The 21,402-nt window shown below is 37.2% G+C and overlaps 2 protein-coding genes across 2 annotated transcripts; one reads left to right on the top strand and one right to left on the bottom strand.

Moving 5' to 3' along the window:
• LOC109833015 (transmembrane emp24 domain-containing protein p24beta3-like) lies at window positions 5,581–12,626 on the bottom strand. Its single transcript, XM_020400541.1, has 4 exons — window positions 12,298–12,626; window positions 11,209–11,395; window positions 10,881–10,955; window positions 5,581–5,871 (listed from the first exon to the last, which is right to left on the bottom strand). The coding sequence occupies exons 1-4, from the start codon at window positions 12,517–12,519 to the stop codon at window positions 5,726–5,728; spliced, it is 630 nt and encodes a 209-aa protein (XP_020256130.1). The 5' UTR covers window positions 12,520–12,626; the 3' UTR covers window positions 5,581–5,725.
• LOC109834627 (probable aldo-keto reductase 1) lies at window positions 18,277–20,084 on the top strand. The gene is made up of 7 exons (XM_020402662.1): window positions 18,277–18,285; window positions 18,463–18,636; window positions 18,729–18,932; window positions 19,047–19,219; window positions 19,300–19,396; window positions 19,499–19,652; window positions 19,746–20,084. Exons 1-7 carry the CDS (start codon window positions 18,277–18,279, stop codon window positions 19,937–19,939), a joined length of 1,005 nt encoding a protein of 334 aa, XP_020258251.1. The 3' UTR covers window positions 19,940–20,084.

Here is a 21,402-nt window from a genome sequence, read left to right as displayed (position 1 = left end):
AGAGCCTGAAGTACATCTTCTCACAGAAGGAACTCAACCAGAGGCAACGACGATGGGTAGAGTTTATTAAGGATTATGAGTTTGCTATACAGTATCATCCGGGAAAGGCGAATGTGGTAGCAGACGCGTTGAGCAGGAAACGTCGTCGCGGACTAGCAGCTTTGAGGTGTTCACTATATCGGGATCTTTATACCCTCAGCCATTTTGATTTTCTGTACAGCCATCTTGGAGAGATAGAGTAGTCGGAGCTCAGTTAGAAGATTCTTGGATTCAAACCCGCAAGGGGGAGATCTCCAAAGAACCCAAGGATGATTGGACTATTGGAGTAGATGGAGGCCTTAGGATGAAAGACAGGATCGTTATGCCGAACAATCTACAGCTGAAGAGGAAACTATTTGACGAAGCTCATCGCAATAGATATACAGTGCACCCAGGCACGATGAAAATGTACAAAGATCTGAAGAGGCATTTTTGGTGGAGTGGTATGCGCAGAGAGATTACAGATTATGTGGCTAAGTGTTTCACCTGCCAATAAGTTAAGACAGAACATCAGAGACCTGCAGGAACCCTACAGTCTTTACCCATTCCCGAGTGAAAGTTGGCAGATATTTTCTTGGATTTCATAGTAGGGTTGCCCAAGTCAAAGAAAGAAAATGATTCTATTTGGGTTATAGTGGACAGATTGACTAAGTCCGCACATTTCTTGCCTGTGAGGACGACTTAACGGCAGATACGTATGCGAGGATCTTCATTCGGGAGATTGTTAGATTGCATGGAGTTCCGGAGGCGATTGTATCAGATCGGGGCTTAATCTTCACATCTTATTTTTGGAGGAGTTTCCAGGATGCTTTTGACAGTCAGTTATCATTTAGCAGTGTTTTCCACCCCCAGACAGATGGACAGACCGAGGGGGTGAATCAGATCTTAGAGGACATGCTGAGAGCGTGCATTATAGATTTTCAGGGTAGCTGGGAGGATCACATCCCACTAATTGAATTTACATACAATAACATTTATCAAGCTACCATCGGGATGGCACCGTATGAAGTTTTGTGCGGGAGACCTTGCAGATCACCTATATGTTAGGCAGAGCCAGAGGATAGTCTATTGATTGGTCCAGAGTTAGTTAGACAGACCACAGAGAAGGTGGCATTGATTCGAGAGAGCATTCTTACGGCGCAGAGTCGACAGAAGAGCTATGCAGATCAGCGAAGACAACCTTTAGAATTCCAGATCGAAGACTCAGTCATGTTCAGTGTTGTAAATAGCGGCCAATAGCGGGGCTATAGCGGCGCAAATAGCGGTCGCGGCCCTTCAGCGCTACGCGTAGGGGTTTCGCGGCTGGCTTAAGCGGGAAAATTCGCTATTCATTCGAATAGCGCGTAGAAGCGGATTTTAGCGGGTTAAAAGGGGTTTTCACGGTTAAAAGCGGGTTTTACGGTTAAAAGCGGATTTTTACGGTTAAAAGCGGCTAAACCCGCTAAACCCGCTATCACACATATTATGATGCTATATTTCTTGAATTTCTTCATAGTTTTATTCATACAACAAGTTTATTAATTGTTATTTATTGATAATACAAGAAATTTATAACTAATTGAATTTTTAGATTTTTTTTATGAATTTTTTTATTATTTAGGATATTTAAATATATTTAAATTTGATCGCTATTTGACTGTGCGCTATTTGCTGCTATTTCGCCGCAATAGCCCGATATAGCCTTAGCGGTACCTCGTCGCGACGCGCCGCGATCCGCTATCAGTAACCTTGGTCATGTTGAAAGTATCACCGATGAAGGGTGTTAAGCGATTCGGTAGACGGGGGAAGCTTATCCCGAGATATGTAGGTACTTTTAGGATCATCGAGCGCATTGGAGCTGTTTCTTACAGATTAGATCTTCCAGCATCGATGTCGAGTGTTAGGATCATCGAGCGCATTGGAGCTGTTTCTTACAGATTAGATCTTCCAGCATCGATGTCGAGTGTACACGATGTCTTTCATGTTTCGATGCTTAAGAAGCATGTCGAGTGTACACGATGTCTTTCATGTTTCGATGCTTAAGAAGCATCTGCGGGATGATGAGCAGCAGAGAATGATTGACTCACCAGAGATTGAGATTCGGGATGATTTAACTACCGTAGAGGTACCGGTATGCATACTTGCCAGAGAGAATAAAAAGCTTAGAAATAAAATCATTCCATTAGTAAAAGTTCAGTGGAACCGGCAAGGAATCGAAGAGATTTCTTGGGAGCGCGAGGAGGATATTCGTCGCGACTACCCGCACCTGTTTGGACGGGTATGATGTTAATGTGCTTATATGACTTGATAGCTGTCATTATCTATTATCTATGATTGTTTAGTCACATTTATATTTATCTTTAACACTAGAATGGAGATATTTTTTTACCTAATCCTTAATCAATCGAAGTATATGGTATATACATTAGGGTTTCCTTATTTGGATTATTTCGCTCGACGTACCAATTTCGTTTAGTTAAGGATTTAGGTAAGAACGTTTACATTCTAGTTTGTTAACTTTAAATATCATTATGCTAATACTGTGTGATGTGTACAGAAGAAATTCTTAATATGAATTACACCTTCTTAATGTGTTTTCCAAGTTTTTGAGCTTTGAGATGCGACTGTGGAATTTCGAGGACGAAATCCTCTTAAGGGGGGTGAATGTAAAACCCCGATAATTTATGAATAATAAAATTAATGTGTGATAAATTATGATATGTGGATATTTAGTATGATAAATATCATTTAATGGTATATAAGTATAATACCATGTGTTTTGAGTATGAACGAGTTCATACATGAGAGATAGAAGAGTTGAAACATGCACAAATGGCCAAACTCGTGAGAAACTGGGAAATCCCAGTTCGGTCGACCGCCACGGTCGACCGCGATACCTGCAGTTTGTTTTTCTCCTGTTTTGAGTTGGTTTCGGATTTCTAAACCTATATCCGTTTTCCCCTGATATATATATGAGTTTTTCACGATTTTCTCAGTTTTCCTAAGAACCCTAACAGCCACCAAAACCCTCCAAACCCTAGTTTGATTTCTTGGAGAAGATTGAAGGCTTTCAAATGGATTTTCGGGTGATTCTTGGCTTTTGGAGTGGAGATCTTTTTCAACCTTGCTTCTAACATGTTTTCCTGCAACCAAAGGTGAGTATCATCTCTACTAATCCTCCTCCTAGTTTTCAAAACGTTTTTAAAGAGTTTTAAACATGTTTTGTAGAGCCTAAATGACTAGTTTATGAATAAAGTCAATTTCTTTTGTATTATATGTAAAGAGACTAGGTCTTTCTATGCTAAAAAGGTTGAGAATGATTTTTACAGAAGTATTTAAGACCTGAAGATGAGAAACAGGGTTCACGGTCGACCGCCACGGTCGACCGCGTGCAGGACAGAGACCTGGGTAGTCTCTGGAGCCCGTCGCGGTCGACTGCCACGGTCGACCGCCAGTCTGCTTTAGCTGTGCATGTTTATTTGGCTTGGTTTTAGTTTGTCGAGCTGATCTCTCAACCTTATGATGATAGACTATGATGTTAGTAATTGTTTAACACATGGGATGATTGTGAACTTCAGAAGAGGACACGTACACCGAGATTTGTGCACGTATGATAGATTGTGTTAGATTGACACACTTTTGACATGAGATAAATTGATAAACACATATTGAATAATGTTATTCTATACGTATCCGAAAATAGGGAGATGAAACCTATTTGCCGCAAAACGATTAAGTAAAAGTATTACAAAAGTATCGTTATTACACGTATCCAGAATAGGGAGATAACAAAACCTATTGCCGCAGAGCGATTGAGTAAGAGCATTCCAAAAGTATCGCTATAGCACAAGATGATGCACACATAGATATTTGATCAATTATAAGTTTTACTTCCATGATAGACTACCCGTGAGTAGGGTATTTACTTTGAGATTTTGGCACATCCGTTATGGACGGTAATTATATTTCGTTTTGTTTTGGTTGGCATCCTCTTATATTAGAGCAGGCTACTCGGATGTACTTCGAGATGAGATTTATTCTTTATGTTGGAGATTTGAGTATGTTTCCTTGACTCTTTATTTTTCATTCATGAAGAGCTATATGAATGATTTGATATATGTATGTACTGACGTTATTTTCTATATATATACTCCTACCCTTTTCCCTGGGGAGAGGTAGTGATGATCTCGCTAGCGCTTTGACGCTCGTTGTTTCCCCTCTTTCAGGCAGCGAGTCCGGCGTACGGAGAGTCGCAGGTTGATGGGACATCTTAGTTGTCCGTTTAGCTATTTATTATACTTTGTAGTTATTGCAGAACTCCACATGTAATTGATTATTTTTCAGACTCTAGATTGGTATTTTATTTTAGAGTTGAGAACTCTTGTGACCCTGTTTATTTGACTCATTGTATTTGAGACTCAGTTCAGACTCAGAGATATATCTATTTCATTCCAGTTGGGCTCATTATTAATATCTCTTATGCTTCTTCTGTGTATTTTCAGTGTTGTTCTATTTCTAGTTTTGTCTGTCTGTACCTTCATCTATTTATTGTTTCCACTAAAGAGATAACGATTGTGATGGTGAAACATATCGTAGCATGGTGTTTGGTGCTTGGCAGGTTTGACAATCCATGTTTCACCTGGGACTGCAGCCTTATGTGAACCCTGGGGCGTCACAGTTCTAGTTAAGATTACTGTGAAAACTCCAATTTAACAAAATCTCAATTTCTTATCACATGCAGTGTTACAACACTGTACAACTTTTCCAAATTTGCTAAATTATCATCTTACAACCATACCACTATAGCTCTCATCACCATCCAGGTCCTTTCTTATCGGTAAACGGGGTAAGAACTATGTTGCAAAAGGCTCCTTTGGAATATTTGACTAAATTTTACCAATAGGTTCAACTTGAAGACATTCCTATTATTGGTGTGATGGTCCTGGCCCAGAAAAATATCGACAACAGAAAGGCTTATAAAAATATCGGAGAAAGTCATTCATAGAAAAATCTACTTTCAATCAGTTTAAGCTCATATAACACGAGCAGACTGTCATACACATGATGATGACCACACATGTGATGAAGTCCAAAGAGTTGGCAGTAGATTAAATGACTCAAAGAAGAATTAGATGTGGGAATGAATTATATCAGATAGGTCTAAGGTTTCATAATAGACGCTATACTGCAAAGCTCTGGCAGTCCTATAGCTTTATAGATTATGATAATCCCAGATTACTGAAACCCTAATGAATAGTCCTTCCAATGGCAAAGTCTGCCTTTTGAGATCATTCTGAAAGAAAGAGAAAATGCTAGTCCCATCGTTTTTAATACACAAGCAAGTTGCTTTCCATAAAGCTGATTGCATTAACAATTTTCATATAAATCAATTGAAGCAACCAATATATAAGATATCCATATAATCATATAATTAACAAAAAGAATGGTGAAGAGGGAAGCCCACAGCAAAATTTAAAGGATGCTAAGGCTAAAGATCTCCAACATTAGCCAGAGCATAATGGATAAGCGTGTGAAAAGCAGTTCATAATAGAAAGACCACTAAGTTCACAAAACCTCACAGAAAATGAGTGTACAACTGTACATATAGGCACAAGTGACAACATCAACCCAAACTCCACATGAATCTTGTCTGATCTCAAACCACATGGAAAACCATTAAGTGATTGTGTGCTCAAAATCTAAATTGTCACCTGTAAGGTACAGAGCTGCAAGTTCTTGCCGTTCCTAGGGACTTGGTAGATTCAATGGTTCCATGCATTACCCAACCGACGGTCATCCAAAGTCTACAAAATAATATCTTCCCCCTCCCTCTTAGTCTGATGCCAGTTTGGACTATATGGTGTAGCAAACAACTAGTTCTCAACTTCAGTCCTATTTCACCTTTACAAGTGAAAAAGAAAAACCAGGCACTTCTTTCTATTTTATTTTTTTTTTTGCAAAACTTAACATGGCAAAAAAATCTCTTTGTCAGGTATAAACAGTGAAAACGAATTTGAAAAACCTTTAATGTTTAACCACAAATCACGAACTGTTAAGTCAAGCAAAAAAGCAGAGCAGAGTCAGCAAACATGGATTAGCTTCAGGGGTTTTACCAGGGCATTTACAGTGAAAGCACCAAAAACTAGTTTTAAAAATAATACAAAAAGTAAAATCCGAAAATATGAAAGAAAACTACAAGTGCCGGGGTCAATAATGTACAAGACTTGAAGTTTAAAATAATAAAAAGGGATCTTCCCCCCAAGAAACCACCTTTAAGATATGGTCGCTCAACACTAACCACCTTTATTAATACATTAAACCACCTATAAAGGGGACTTGTGGTGCAAGCAACAACCTTGACTCACTTTGCAGCCAAATTTTCACTAAAAACCCAAAAGATACCCTTAAAAACACATGTTCAATGCACGTGATTTGTATCTTAACCAGACATATACTTTAAAGTCACGTGTCTTGAACATGAATTTTTAAGGGTATTCTTAGGTTTTTAGTGAAAATTTTGGTTGGGAAGTGGGTCAAGTGATTGGTTGCACCACAAATCCCTTTAAAGGTGATTCATATATTAATGACATTCAAAGGTGGTTGATGCATAATGAGCCTATTTTAAAGGTGGTATCTAGGAAATAATTCTATTGAATGATCATAAGACGATAACAAATATGTCACTAACATCAAGTCTAAGAAAATAATTACAAGTTAAGAACTAATATAAGAATGAACTATGTAAGATTCACTCATTATATAATTTCATATCATAAAATAAGCATTTATACAAGAAAAAAATTAACATTCATTTACAATAAAAAGTGTGGCTAAAGATATATTAGGAGAACCTAAAAGTTGTATATTAAAATATTAAATAGTAAATGTAGTTGGTGGTGGAATGAAGAAGTTCAATCAGGGATTAAAGTGAAGAAAACATTATAAAAACCAGCAAGGAAAACTTTGAGAAATATAAACTAGCAAGTAAGGAAACAAAAAGAGCAGTTAGTGAGACTAATACAAAGCCTATGAAAATTTCTATAAGAATTTAGAATCCAAGGACAGAGGGGAAAAGGTATATATAATCTTGCTAAGATGGGAGAAAGGAAGAGTAGGGACTTAGGTAATTATTAGATGTATCAAGAGTGAAGATCAAAGAGTTCTAATAACCAACGAGGAAATACAAGAGAGATGGAGGAGTTATTTTCATAGTTTGTTTAATGATAACCAAATAGGTGAGGAACATAGAAAAGTTGACAATATAGTGCATGATAGAAAATATAGATATTATCAGAAAATTAAAATAAAAATGAAAAGTGAAAAAGCCGTTAGACCGGACAAAATTCCTATCGAAGTTTGGAAATGTCTTGGAGATATATGCTTAGAACGGTTGACTAAATTATTTAATAAGATTATGCAGACAAAAAAAATGCTCGATGAGTGTAGACGGTAAAAAAATACCTCCGTAAACTTGCGAGAAATTCGCCTGCAAAGAGAAGTCGCCAACACAATTCGCCAGCACGAGCCTAAGCCGCGCGGTCGTCAAACGCACTCGTATCTATTTAGTCCCAGATTCGCCTGAATGATCGGCTTGCCCACACGAGTCAAGATCGACTAAATAACGGAAATTCGTCTTTTTACAACTCGCCTGACCGAGTCTAAAATCGGATCCGCTTGCAAACCTCAAGGTCGTCAGTATAGCTAGATATCCGCTACCCCATGTGCCGGGTCGGGCTTTCCCACCTCTCTTGACCCGAAAGGAGAAGGCACAGTACTCCAGGCCCGTTGAATGGCCGCTCACAGTACGAGTGATCGGACAGGTGCCAAATCAACCTGAACATTCATTAATGTAGCTCATCTCGCCCGTCCGAGTCAAGAGCTGGATCTGCCGACATTCGACAAGCTGTCCAAACCCACTCGAGTATTGGGCACCCGCTTTCCCACTTCTCTTGACCTGAAGGGAAAAGGCACAGTACTCCAGGCCCGTCGAGTGGCCGCTCACAGTACGAGTGATCGGACAGACGCCAAATCAACCTGCGCGTTCATAAATGCAACTCAGCTCATCGGTCCAAGTCAAGAGCTGGACCCGTCGGCGCACAGTAAACTGGCCAAATCCACTCGAGTAGTGGGCAGCCGCTGTCTCACATACGAGGATGGGCCTTCCCACTTCTAGGTGACATGACGTGAAACACAACCCATCGAATGACCGTTCGTAGTACAGATGGGCGACAGGACATCTCTCAACAGTACATGGTCATATCCCATGATTCAAAGAGTGACCACGCCGTCGCTCCACCATTTAAGAACTTCTTCCAGCCACAAAGAGGGGGTTCACGGGTTCACCAGTTCAGAACTTCTTCCAGCCAAAAAGAAGAGGTTCAGCTGTTTTCAGCCGCTCAGCGATTCGCCCATAGTTGAATCAGCTAACCGAACCACTAGCTCTCGACTCTCGATCGGATCGACGGCAAGCTCTTTGCATAACCTTTGCACTGTAGCATCTCCTCTCAGTTCCGGGCCCTGATCGTCGCCGAACTCTGAGACCCGAACTCCATCAACCCGAGCTCCTACCGTGTACTGAAGCTCTCCAGCAACCTCGGTCGAACCGTCCAAGGGAAGCAGACTCGGCACGAGCACCGAGCGAAGCATCCTGTAGCTACCGAAAGTCCCCACATTAAACAAGGAGGGCATTCCCTCCACTTCTGTTGTAATTTCGATTTATTAGTTTGTAATAAGCCATTCTTATTAATACAAACGAAAGTTCCTGTTTTCGGGAGATCAAAAGTTACACCTACAATGAGTGGAGGATTAGCACATTGATACCAACGTATAAGAATAAAGGCGATATACAATGTTGTTCAAACTATTGTGGTATTAAACTCATGCGTCATGCAATGAAACTTTGGGAGAGGGTGACTAAGCAAAGACTAAGAAAGAAGATAAGTGTATCCGAAAATCAATTTGGTTTTATGCCCAGGAGGTCAACTATGAAACCTATACATATTTAGACGGTTGATAGAGAGATATAGAGAGAATATAAAGAATTTACATATGATTTTCATTTATCTACAAAAAGCCTATGATAAGTGCCTAGAGAAATAATATGGTGGGTTTTAGAAAAGAAACATGTATCTAGTATATATATATTGATCTGATTAAAGATATGTATGATGAAGTACCAACTATGGTAAGAATAAATGAAGGAGAGACTATATCGTATACATATCTTGTGTGTGTGTGTGTCGATGTGATTAAACATGTATGATGGAGAAATGGAGTAACAACTAGGGTAAAAACAAATGAAGGAGAGACTAGATTGTTTCTTATTACCATTGGTTTACATCAAGGGTCAGTCTTAAACCCATATCTTTTTGCATTAGTTATAGACCTACTTACTAGGCATATTCAAGATGAAGTCTCATAGTATATGTTATTTGTTGATGATATAGTATTAGTTAATAAGACTAGAAAGGTTATAATATCTAAAGTAGAAAGGTGGAGACAACAAGCCCTCGAAACTAAAGATTTCAGGATTAGTAGAACAAAAATAAAGTACATAGAATGCATATTTAGTAAACCTAAAAAGAGAAAAGAGCCTACGTACATATAAATGACCAAGAAATACCTAAAAGTAATCACTTTCATTATTTGGGATCAATCATTCGTCACGATGGTGAGATTGAGGATGATGTTGTCCATCGAATCAAATCCGGATGGTCAAAATGGATGAGTGCTTCGAGAACCTTATATGATCATAGATTAACTACGAGACTAAAGGGACAATTTTATAAAAGAATTTTAAGATCAACAATGCTTTATGGGTGGAAATGTTGGGCAATTAAGAGATAATATGTGCAAAAAATGAGTGTAGCTAAAATGAGAATATTACGATGGTCTTGTGGGTATACATTAAAAGATAGGATAAGAAATGAGTATACTCAAGATAGTTTGGTCATATACAACGGAGACATCTTAGTGCACTGGTTAAGAAATTTGATAATATTGTTGTTAATGGGACAAAGAGATCTAGAGATAGACGTTAAAAAAAACTTGGTTTGGAGGAAGGATATGATAATGGTTAATTTAGTGGAGGAGATGGCTCATTATAGAACAGAATGAAAGAATAGTATTCATGTCGCCGACCCCAAACATTTAGAACATAGGCTTTGTTGTTGTTATTGTATTTACGATAAAAAATGAATAAATACTAAAATGTATCTAAATACTAAAACATAGAAAATGCAACTTATAAACATGTAAGCTAAAAGGAACGAAGACACTCAATTGGAATTGGAACAAATAAAAATCAATAGAAATTACAAAATAAATAATTTCTTGATTTCATATGCATAAAATTAATACAAGTTTCTTACAGAAGCAATGAACAGAATATACAACTTTAAAACTGAAGACAAGGAAGAACCTTGTCACCATAGTTGTTCTATCTTGAGAGAATTAATGAGTATTGCGAAGGTTATGTTCATAAGCAAGAGAGATAACAACATATGATAAAGTGATAGAATAGATTCAATCTGATCATGTAGTTAGATAGATTTATCCCATTTGGCCATTAAAAATTGGACTAAAACAAGCTGAAAGATCTCTAAAGCTAGACTTAATGCCTTCAAGCCACATAGAGGATTTATTTAACAACTGTTTTAAGGAGAAGCACCCACTATGTCGCTCTGGCTAAAGTAGGTTTGTATGGTTCTTTTTTACAAGAATGCAACCATGTGAAATTGAAAGAGTAAGGACTGCTAAATAAGATATATACACAGACTAAGAGTTAGATCTAAAAATAGTCTAAAGCAGTTGAACTATTCTTCCATCAAGTTATTTAACAAGTAGATTTATATGTTTCTTACTGTGGCGGTGGCGAACTTCACGTGCTTTCAAGTATTTTTGTTCTGCTGTAACAGACTCCAATGCCTCCCTAAGCTCTGCAATTTTCAAAAATGGGGGAAAAGAATATGCACAGATGCAAAAAAAATCTGATGAAAAAAAAAAATAGAAAATTGGTCATCACAAGAGAGCACGGAAGGAAACATCCCATGATATGAGTCATGAGAAAAGAAACAAACTTTAGATTAATATAATCCTCTATACCTGAACCTCTCTAAGTGCGCAAAAAGAAATAAGGAGAGTAATGCATGCAAGAGATTATAACTGCATCAAGGCAATATGCAATCTCACCATCTTTCGCAAGGTTATGTTCATTTGGGATATGACCGCTATGTATGTAGAAAGATACAGTCTCCGGTGTTTTCTGTGAATTATGAAAACAGAACTTGTACATTCCAGCTCTTGGAGCCTTGAACTCAAACTTGTCACCAGAAGTTCCTCTCACCGTGTGCACAGTATTGCCTCCTGGAGAAGTCACCTACAAAATGATGCAGAAGGTTACACAATAACCAGCAGAAGTTCAATGTAGTTCTCTAGTGATCCAGTCTTGAGATCAACCACATGTGTGCATGCCCATCACAGCACTCATGACCCAACAGAACAGAAATAAAGACGGCATCTTAATGCTAGATTAGATAAACAAAATTCTCGTTCAGATAGAATTAAGACTTTTGTGAACAATTTTGCATATAACGAAGGCCCAAGAATAGCTCAATAGATTAAAAAAAAACTTAGAATGTAGTTACAAAAAAAGAACTTATCAATTCTGGAAGATTGGAGTTGAATTCTTGCCATTCAAATTTGATGTTAGAGCATGTAAATGGGAGATCCGCTATGTCAAGTTTGGTGTAGTTCTCTTCCACTCTCTCCCTCACTCTCTCTCCCACCCCATTTCTTCTTAGTTCGTTTCTCCTCGTTTTTGTCCCTTTTCTTACAAAAAGACATGCGCACTTCTTGCACAACGACTAAAATAAATTACGAAAATTTTAATTTAGAACTGGATTAGATAGCAATATTACCCATTTCTTTATCCGCACTACAGATAGCTTAAGTATAAACTAAATAACAACTCGTAATTCCAACGAATGCTAACAAATGACGAATTTCTAAGTTACCTAATTGACAGTACAACAATTACTCCCCCGAAACTAATGAGAATAATTTCTATAGAAATTTCACCTCCCAATGTCACAGATTTCTTCAATTGCCAATCCAATCTTGAAATTTTAGCTAAAGAAACGAACTTTACCCCCAAAAAAAGAACACAATTAATCACTAATGAGAAGCTAATTCAAAAACCTTGTTCAATAGAAAATCAGAAGATAGAAAAATGCCGCCAGATCTAACGAAGGAAGCCCTAACTACAACGAGAACACTTACAATCAGATCAATCCCAGGGTGATCCGAGCTCCAGAAGATATCATGATCCACAACAACGAAGTTCCCGGTAACCGTATCGCCTTCAAAAAGAACGAACTCGTACACGCATTCGACGTCGTTGACTGTGATCGAGAGAGCTGAGAGATTGCGAGGGAAGGTAGCGAGAAGCCCTAGAATGAGGAAGATCTCGAATAATCTGATCGATCGCTTGCTTCTCTCCATTATTTTGTGAATTCGACCGTGAAAGATTCGATCTTTTTTGTCTAATTCTTCGAAATAATTTAGAGTTTCGAGATGGAAAGGGATCTTCAGAATCTAATAGAGGTAAACAATCTGCATGCTAGTGCGATTCAAACTGTAGTCGGTAAAGGCTCATCAAACCTGTTGATGGCTGAAAATTTGCCAAAAATTCTATAAATGCGAGTCATTGACGCACCAGCTCTATTAGTTGGTCTCGTGACTTGAGCATCCAACAACTTCAGGATAAGATCCATACGTGCAGATGAATCAGCGTTCATGGTTGGTCCTGCAGCTTCGACATTTGGGATCGCCGTGTTCCAATACCTTAAGAGCTTAAACTGTGTATGCTCCAGCAAACGTACGAGTATAAACTGTGTTAACGTCGGGCGATCCGAAACCCTAGGTCAACGCCGGTCAACGCGCAACCCTAGGTCAACGCCAATCAACGTGTTGTAATAAAAAGTCAACGTCAAGCGATTAGGGAGGATGATTAAGAGCGTTTTCTTTATTTATCTTATTTTAATTTTTTGATTTAATCTGAAAGTGAATTTAAAATATGTGAGTTACTTTTTTTTGCAAATGACTTTTACATCCATGTCAGCACGTAAGTGAAATACAGTGTTTGTTTAAAAAATTAAATTATTATCGAAAGTGCAATGTGAAGATGACGTGGCAAAATAAGATTAATTAGAGAGTATAATTAAAATTATTTAATTAAATTAGTTACTTTTTTGTCACTTTCATGTAACTTCACCACTTTTTTAGGGAAAGTCAAAATTGTATTAAATCATATGTGGTAACTTTCATGCATCTCACTTTCATAACCACTTACATGAAAACAAACACCTTAATTGTTAAACGAAAGTAACTTTCTCACTTTCCTCTTTCACTTGCATGCAAACAAACACCCCCTTAGTGAAGCAGGTCGTGAATCAGGCTAAGCTTGAAAATTAGGGGGACAAATATTCGAGTGACTGCGATTTTACCATGCAATTTGGCACACTCTAATTGGGCCCAATAGCGTAGCCAACTAATCGGTATTCACAAGGGTTGTTTGTTTCAAATCCTATAATTTTAGGATATAGATTTTACCATGAGATTTGAAATCTATAGATTTTTTAACATGGGTTAGGATTTCTAAAATGTTGTTTGTTTTATTAATATTTTGGGATTTGTAATCCTATAATTTGTATTTTATTTGTTTTAAATTCAAATTGTAGCATTACGAAATTTAGAATTTGAAATCTAACATAAATCTTCTCTCAAAGAGGGAATTTCGCAAATGCTATAATATATTAATTTTTTTTATTTGGGTATTCAATATCTCAATATTTATTTTGAATCAAACAAAGGTTATGGAATCCATAAACTCAAAAAAAAACTCACTTTTTCATCCTAGAATTTGTAATTCATCCTATATTCCAAAAAAGGTTGAAACAAACACCCCCCAATTAAATGTGATAATGTTTCATGATGAGTCATGGTCATAGTTACGGTAAAGTACGTGGAAAGTGTTCAAATTTGAAAGTAATGTTATTTCCTGAGTGTGTGACCAACAAAAAAGGGATCAAGTTTGAACTTGCTCTTGTCTTTGGATGAGAGGTGGCTGGAAAATACTGAGCCAACTCTAACTTTTTTTTTTCTAGGCCAAAAAAGACCCCTCAAATTGGCTCTCTTTTGATACAGCTCCACATGTATCAAAAAAGAATCAAATCTGCTAAAAAGTGGGCCAAGATTACTCCTAACTCACTACTGAAAAGATTGCCAAACTGACCCTGAGTTTTGTGTTTTAACTTTGAAAATTGATTGAGAATGAGGGGAAAGCAAAATGAGAAAGAAAGTTCTACTCTTTTGTTACTTTTATTGTTTAGAAAAAAAAAGGGGGGGAAACAAATGTAAAGTCAATATTTGAAAATAAGACATAAGTAGGGTTAAGTGCTCTCGTGATATTTTCTTCAGTCTAGCTTTTTGAGTTGAAAATAAAAATGTAATCTTGTGTCTAAATAAGCTATCAAGTATCTAAGCGTCAAGTCAGTGGTCTTCTATTGAGATCGATGAGAGCAGAGATTGAATTTCATTTTATTTGCCATCCTTAATTATTTCTCTAGTTTGGATTGCCGGCCACCCTCGTTCTCCTGTAGGATCCTCGATCTCATCGTCTTGTAACCCAAGATTTCTTGCGCCAAGAAACAAACTTGTACAAATTGAATTTGTTATTTTCGTACGGGACGAAGTGAAGGCGTAGCATCACTCTAATTTCAATGCTTTTATTTTAAATTATGTTGGGTAGTAAATGGAGTTGCTTTGGAGCCGTGTGTTATCAAACTCTTCTTCACATTATAATATATTATAGTTTTGCACATCGCCCTCATTCATCTTGAAGCATTGTCACAATTTTAAAGTCCGGGATGATTCCTAGAAGCGTGTATTTTTTACAAGTTCAATGCGTGGGAATGATTCCGAGTGCAAACCTTAAAAATGATTACGTACATTCAGAAATTATTTGCAAATAAAACTTTAATTTATTTACCTGCGTGTAATTACGATCAAACTATCGAAGATACCCCCCCCCCCCCAGCTTTTATTCCGTAAAAGCCATGCCAAACTATAAAAACGTAATTGAACAATCAAAATATTCTATATATACTATTATATAGATTAAGTAGATTACTATTAGAATATATATATATAATATATATTAATATATATATATATATATTATATAATAATAATTAGCATATATAGAGCTAAAATTGGTCAACTAACGGGACGTCCACTAAGTGTCTACCCATTGATAATCACATATTAGCGCTTGTGGATGATCCCTCCCGTTGAACTAATCACATATTCTAAAACCCAACACACCAAATTTGTTGAATCTCTGTCATTGTTGACCCTCGTCAGCCATGAAAAATTCTATTCATTTGAACCCATTAAAATTATACCGAGTTAGAAGGTCACATCCCTCTCCACTCAATAACCCATGTGAATGTGGTCCAATATTTGAATGATGAGCCGTGAACTGTGACACATCACACTACCAAGCATAACTTTTTGTGCCTGTACCAAGTCATCACCCATATGCTCTTATATATATATATAATATAATATATAGAAATATAATATATACGATAGTTATCATATATTATAAGTACTGCCATAGTATCTACTACAGTCTCTTGTTCCCCGTGTTATAATACGAACTACTGTAATTCATGGACATCTAGATTTGAATTAAAAAACAAGCTATTTGAGCAGCGCATATTCGATTATCTAGATTTGTATTCTCCCTAACAAACAGTGGAGATGTCACTATGCCCCATAAAAATAATTGGTTCTTTAATAACATTTGTGAACAACTGCGATTCTTTTTAATTTCGTAATCTTTTCAAAACTAGGTCAAGATTGATCACCGTCCAGATAGAAAACGAACTGATTTTTTTTTTGTTTTATTCACATAAGAACTGCATCAAAAAGAACTAATTTATGTTGCCTTGGCGAAAGCCCAATAGGTCACAAAGTGCGCAAAAAGGTGATTTTTCCTCAAAAATATAAATAAAAAAAAGTTGTTTTCAACTATTAAATTTCATCTCAAAATGGGGCGAGTCCAAACTAGGGATGGAAATGAACTAAATAATTAACAAATAATTCGATGATTCTTCGATAACTATTCGGTCATATTCGATTCGGTAGTTCATTTACCACTAAACGAATATTTTTTAGCATTCGAGTTTGCTAATGAATAGAATTAACCAGATGTATATTCGATTCGTTTGTCTATTAAATATTCGTTTAAAATTTAATCACAACTTATTATTTGTATTATTGCACATATGATGTCATATTTTTAATCCACTTACCATTTCTACTTAAGTTTTATATACTGATTTTAAGACTTAATAATCTTAAATCTATTTTCTAATTAAAATTTTGATTTAAATATATATACATCACATATTTTAAAGAAATAATTTTTATTTATGAATTTTAATACTATATGAAAATCAAATTCTTTAGCGGAATAAATATACTTTGATATTCGATAAGTATTCATGAATATTTATCAAATACCAAGTATCCGAGTTCGAATTCAAAAAACTAGATATACGAATATTAAAGTCCGTATTCGGATTCGATAATTTTAAACAAATACAAATATGAACATCTTAGTATTCGATTCGATTCGATCATTTACAACCCCTAGTCCAAAGTTGGTCCCGTTTTAGTGGGGCGCCGGACGCACTGACACTTGCCATATGCTCACCGGTTTGCACTATTTTACAGACAAATCACGACAATCCTGTCTTTTCCTGTGCTCTTTCGGACAAATTGATTTTGTTTCAATTCATTGTCTCCATCATAAAGCGGTCATTATCATTACCATATCTCATCAGTTTTTTTTTTTTTCTTTCGAATCGATCGATCCTCGCCTATAAATTTAGACCCCGCGAGCGATTGTTTCCATACAAAAACTACAATATTTGAGATACGAAAAACTACAATATTTGAGCCTTTGCTTCAAAAAGAGAAGGTTTCATTTGAAGAGAAATGGGAGAGCAGGTGAAGACCCAAATCCCCCGAATGAAATTAGGCTCCGAAGGCCTAGAGGTGATCATATTTTCAGCTTTGTTTATTTCTCAAACAAACTTTATGTTTCTCTTTCTAAACGTACAAAAAAAAATTGAGTAATGACCCTCTTATATTTAGGGGCTGTTTGGTTGGTTTCCTAAAAATCAAGAATAGGAAATTGGGTCATGGAAATCTCAAAAACATCAATTTTCTCCATTTCCATCTCTAAAACTCACCACGACATCCAATAAAATGTTATTGTTATCTAACAACTCATCCACTTTATCTAATAAAATATTATTTTCATCCAACAACTCATCCCATATCATCTCCTAAAAATAGAGCTGTGCTATTTGTCTCGCGCGTGATGCATCACGCACGAGACAAACAAAGTTTTTGTAAAAATAAACCAAACACAAGAAATATGTCACATCATCCAACTCATCTCATCTCATATTTAAAAATCACCCACATCATCCAATAATATGGTAACAACTCATCTCATCTCATTAACATTTTATTTTTACCTATTTCCTCAAAAAAACAAGGAAATTGATTTTCTTAAGTGTGGATCACATCATCCAATAATATACAAACAACTCATCTCATCTCATCTATTTTCTTATTTTTCTTAAGTGTGGATCACATCATCCAATAATATACAAACAACTCATCTCATCTCATCTATTTTCTTATTTTTAAGAATGAACCCAACTCATCTCATCTCATCTATTTTCTTATTTTTAAGAATGAACCAAACACAAGAAAGAAACTATTATAGAAAATAGGTTTCTTATAATACATTTTCTTATTTTTTTTAACCAACCAAACAGTCTCAAAACAAGTTTTCTTAAAAATCACTCACATCATCCAATAATATAGTGACAACTCATCTCATCTCATCTATCATTCTTTGATTTCCTTCTTTTTTTTAGCCAACCAAACAACCATAATACGATATTTCATATTCTTTGATTTTCTATTTTTTGATTTCCCAATTTTTTTAGTCAAACAAACAGCCCCTTAATTAAAAAGATTTTGGCAAAGCAATCGTAAAAATCGAGGAATAAGAAAGTTTGAAGCTTCTTACATGACTTAAGTCTAGTGCAAAGATGGTTCGTAAGCATCACAACTTGCATCACATGGGATTACAAAAGTACATGAACGAAAATGGACCGGGTTAATCTACTTGGATCCAAATTGACTCAAAAAAGATTAATTGAGCAACTAGGCCAAGCACATTTAACGATATGCCCGACACTAGATCTCATCTCATATATTTGCTAGACCTAGTAAAATGAAAGTATCCTCTTTACGCATGCAACTAATGAACTTATCTTTCGTTTCTTTTTGTAGGTGTCCAAATTGGGATTTGGATGCGCCGGTCTAAGTATCAACTATTGCAACAATCTCGTCGACGAGGAGGCCGGAATAGCCATAATCAAGGATGCATTCAGTAAGGGAGTAACTTTTTTCGACACTTCGGATGTTTATGGAAGGAATAATTCTAATGAGTTCTTGGTTGGCAAGGTTCTATTCCTATCTGATCTCCTCCGCCCTTTTTTATTTTTAGAATTGGTGATCCAAACGCAGTAATTTACTGCCATTCGCATTATATATAGGCCTTGAAACAATTGCCAAGGGAAAAGGTACAACTAGCAACGAAATTTGGCGTTCAAGGAGTCGGACCTGATGGAATGATTGTAAACGGCAAGCCAGAGTACGTTCGCGCATGCTGCGAGGCGAGTCTAGAGCGTCTCGGAGTAGACCGCATCGATCTTTACTATGCACATAGGATTGATAAGAGTGTACCTATCGAAGAAACCGTAAGCATTAAGTTTCGGATTATGTTTTCCTAACACTAGATTCGAGTAAAAATTTTGAGTCGTAATTGGATGATTTTTCCAGAACTCCAACTTGTGTATCAATAATTATTATAGGTTGGAGAAATGAAGAAATTGGTGGAAGAGGGAAAAGTGAAGTATATCGGGCTATCAGAAGCAAGTCCGGATACAATCAGGCGAGCGCACGCAGTGCATCCCCTAACCGCAGTGCAAATGGAGTGGTCGCTCTGGAGTCGCGATATTGAAGAAGAAATAGTCCCGCTTTGCAGGTTCAGTCCACACGTTATATTCCGAAAATCTAAAGATTGGATATGATTTTAAACTTACATAATTTTGATTTTGACTTCAGAGAACTAGGTGTTGGAATAGTCCCATATAGCCCTCTTGGCCGTGGATTTTTTGGCGGTCGAGGACCCGTGGATGTTGTGCCTGCAGATTCAATGACGGTATTATTTATTGTTTAGAGAGTTACATTTTCGAAAGGAAAAGAAAGAAAGAAAAATTTTACAATATTTGCACCTGACGATTTGGATATATTTTTGTCGCAGGCTACTCATCCGAGGTTCAATGGAGAGAACTTAGAAAAGAACAAATCTTTGTACATGCGAGTGGTTAAATTAGCTGAAAAGCATAATTGCACCGCTCCTCAGCTTGCTCTTGCTTGGATTCTTCATCAAGGGGACGATGTGGTCCCAATTCCAGGTCACAAACTTTCAGAAAATCTACAAGTACTTCCAGCTTTTTAAGCAAAAGTTGAGTGATCAGTACTCTATTTCTGCTGATTATTTTGTTCAGGTACGAGTAAGATCAAGAATCTAGACACCAATATTGACTCCATCAAAGCGAAGTTCACTGGAGAGGACCTGAAAGAAATCACTGAAATTGTTGCTATAGAAGATGTTGCAGGTGAAAGATCTTACGGATTTAGCCAGCAACACGACTGGAAATTTGCAAACACGCCGTTGCCCGATAACGTTGCCGCAGCCTGAGATTATTGTCCTCATAATTCAACGGAAGTAAAAGTCCCATGCGGATTTATATAGGTAGTTGTAGATGCCAAGATTATTTGCCTCTACATGTTGTGTTTAATGATGTTAATATTGGTATCAATGATCAATGATGTGACCTCCCGAATTATGCTAGTAAACTTTATTAATGAAAGAGGCTCCCAAATCATCAATAATCAATCCCAATCCAAGTCGGGTTGTAACTTAATCCCCCAATCCTAATTCAACATCGAATCCGACACGAGCCCAACTTTGAGTCTGAATCCCGAACTCCAATAAGGACTCAGATCGACTTGGCCTCTTTTAAAGACGGCCCTTCAAGAGTCCCGACTCATAACAAACTCTCAACAAACTAACAAAAAACCAACAGCCTAACGTATCTATGACGGTACAAGACGCCGGCCTTAGTCACCCCTGCAAACATTGCCAGAGGAAGTTCAAAACTCTGCAGGCCCTCGGCACTCACCAGAAGGCGCATAAGGTCAGGCACGCCATCCTGAAAAAGAAGCAACTTTTGAACAGAGCTCAGCACCGTCGGAAGAGGCAGATCGGTATGTGCACGTCGTGTATGTCAACGTCGACTTTTGGTGCCAAGGTAACTTCAGCAATTGAGCAGGCGTATCTTATGAGGCTTCAGCAGCTGGCTCAGCTGCGACGCAAGCGGCGGCATTCCGATGAACCCAATGATGTTATTGCGAATTTCAACCGTCAAGAACCGGAGATAGTGTCAGATGGCTCGTCATCGGAGATGAATAAACGTCGTCTCCTTCCATTGTTTTGTTGAATTGTTTTCCTTTTTTTTTTGACCAAGCGGATAACGTTTTGTTGAATCGTTTTATTTTTTTCCGACGGAGTATTTATCTACGCGCCGGTGGTTTTGATTTTTATCTAACGCACACCGATTGTATTACTTCTCCATCCTTCAACGAAGGGTAAATTTGCTGCTTTCCGTCTCTAATATTTGGATGAATTGCATGCAAACCTCCCATGGATAATAAATAGGATTAATTACTGATTGTATTTACACGCATGTAACCTTAGGTCATCCTCATAGTTACATCAAACTCCTAATACGTATAACAAAAAATAACAAGAATTCCTCATCAATTACATATTTAGCAAGGTTCTTACATCAGTTTCTAAGTACAAAACCACGCTTCGGTGCACATAACATGTTCAACATTAGTAAAACCCTAAAAGACCGCACACATCCTGTCCGCTACAAGACAAAATCGAAAAACATATATTTCAGTCAATCCTTTTCTTTTTATTTACAACCATAGCCCCAATTTTTTTTCTCGGCATCTTAGCGGCGTCAACTCCCGCCGTCAGCTTCGTAACTTCCTCAATTGGGAAATTGGTAACGGCCTTCGCTCCCTTCAACCTCACGGCGGCAGCGTCTTTCCGCCGCCCAACTTTGGCTCCAGTTTCGGTTACCTTCACCG

The sequence above is a fragment of the Asparagus officinalis genome, chromosome 3 (genome assembly GCF_001876935.1).
Source record: "Asparagus officinalis chromosome 3, Aspof.V1, whole genome shotgun sequence".
Lineage (NCBI taxonomy): Eukaryota > Viridiplantae > Streptophyta > Magnoliopsida > Asparagales > Asparagaceae > Asparagus > Asparagus officinalis.
This window is presented reverse-complemented; position numbering and strand designations above follow the sequence as displayed.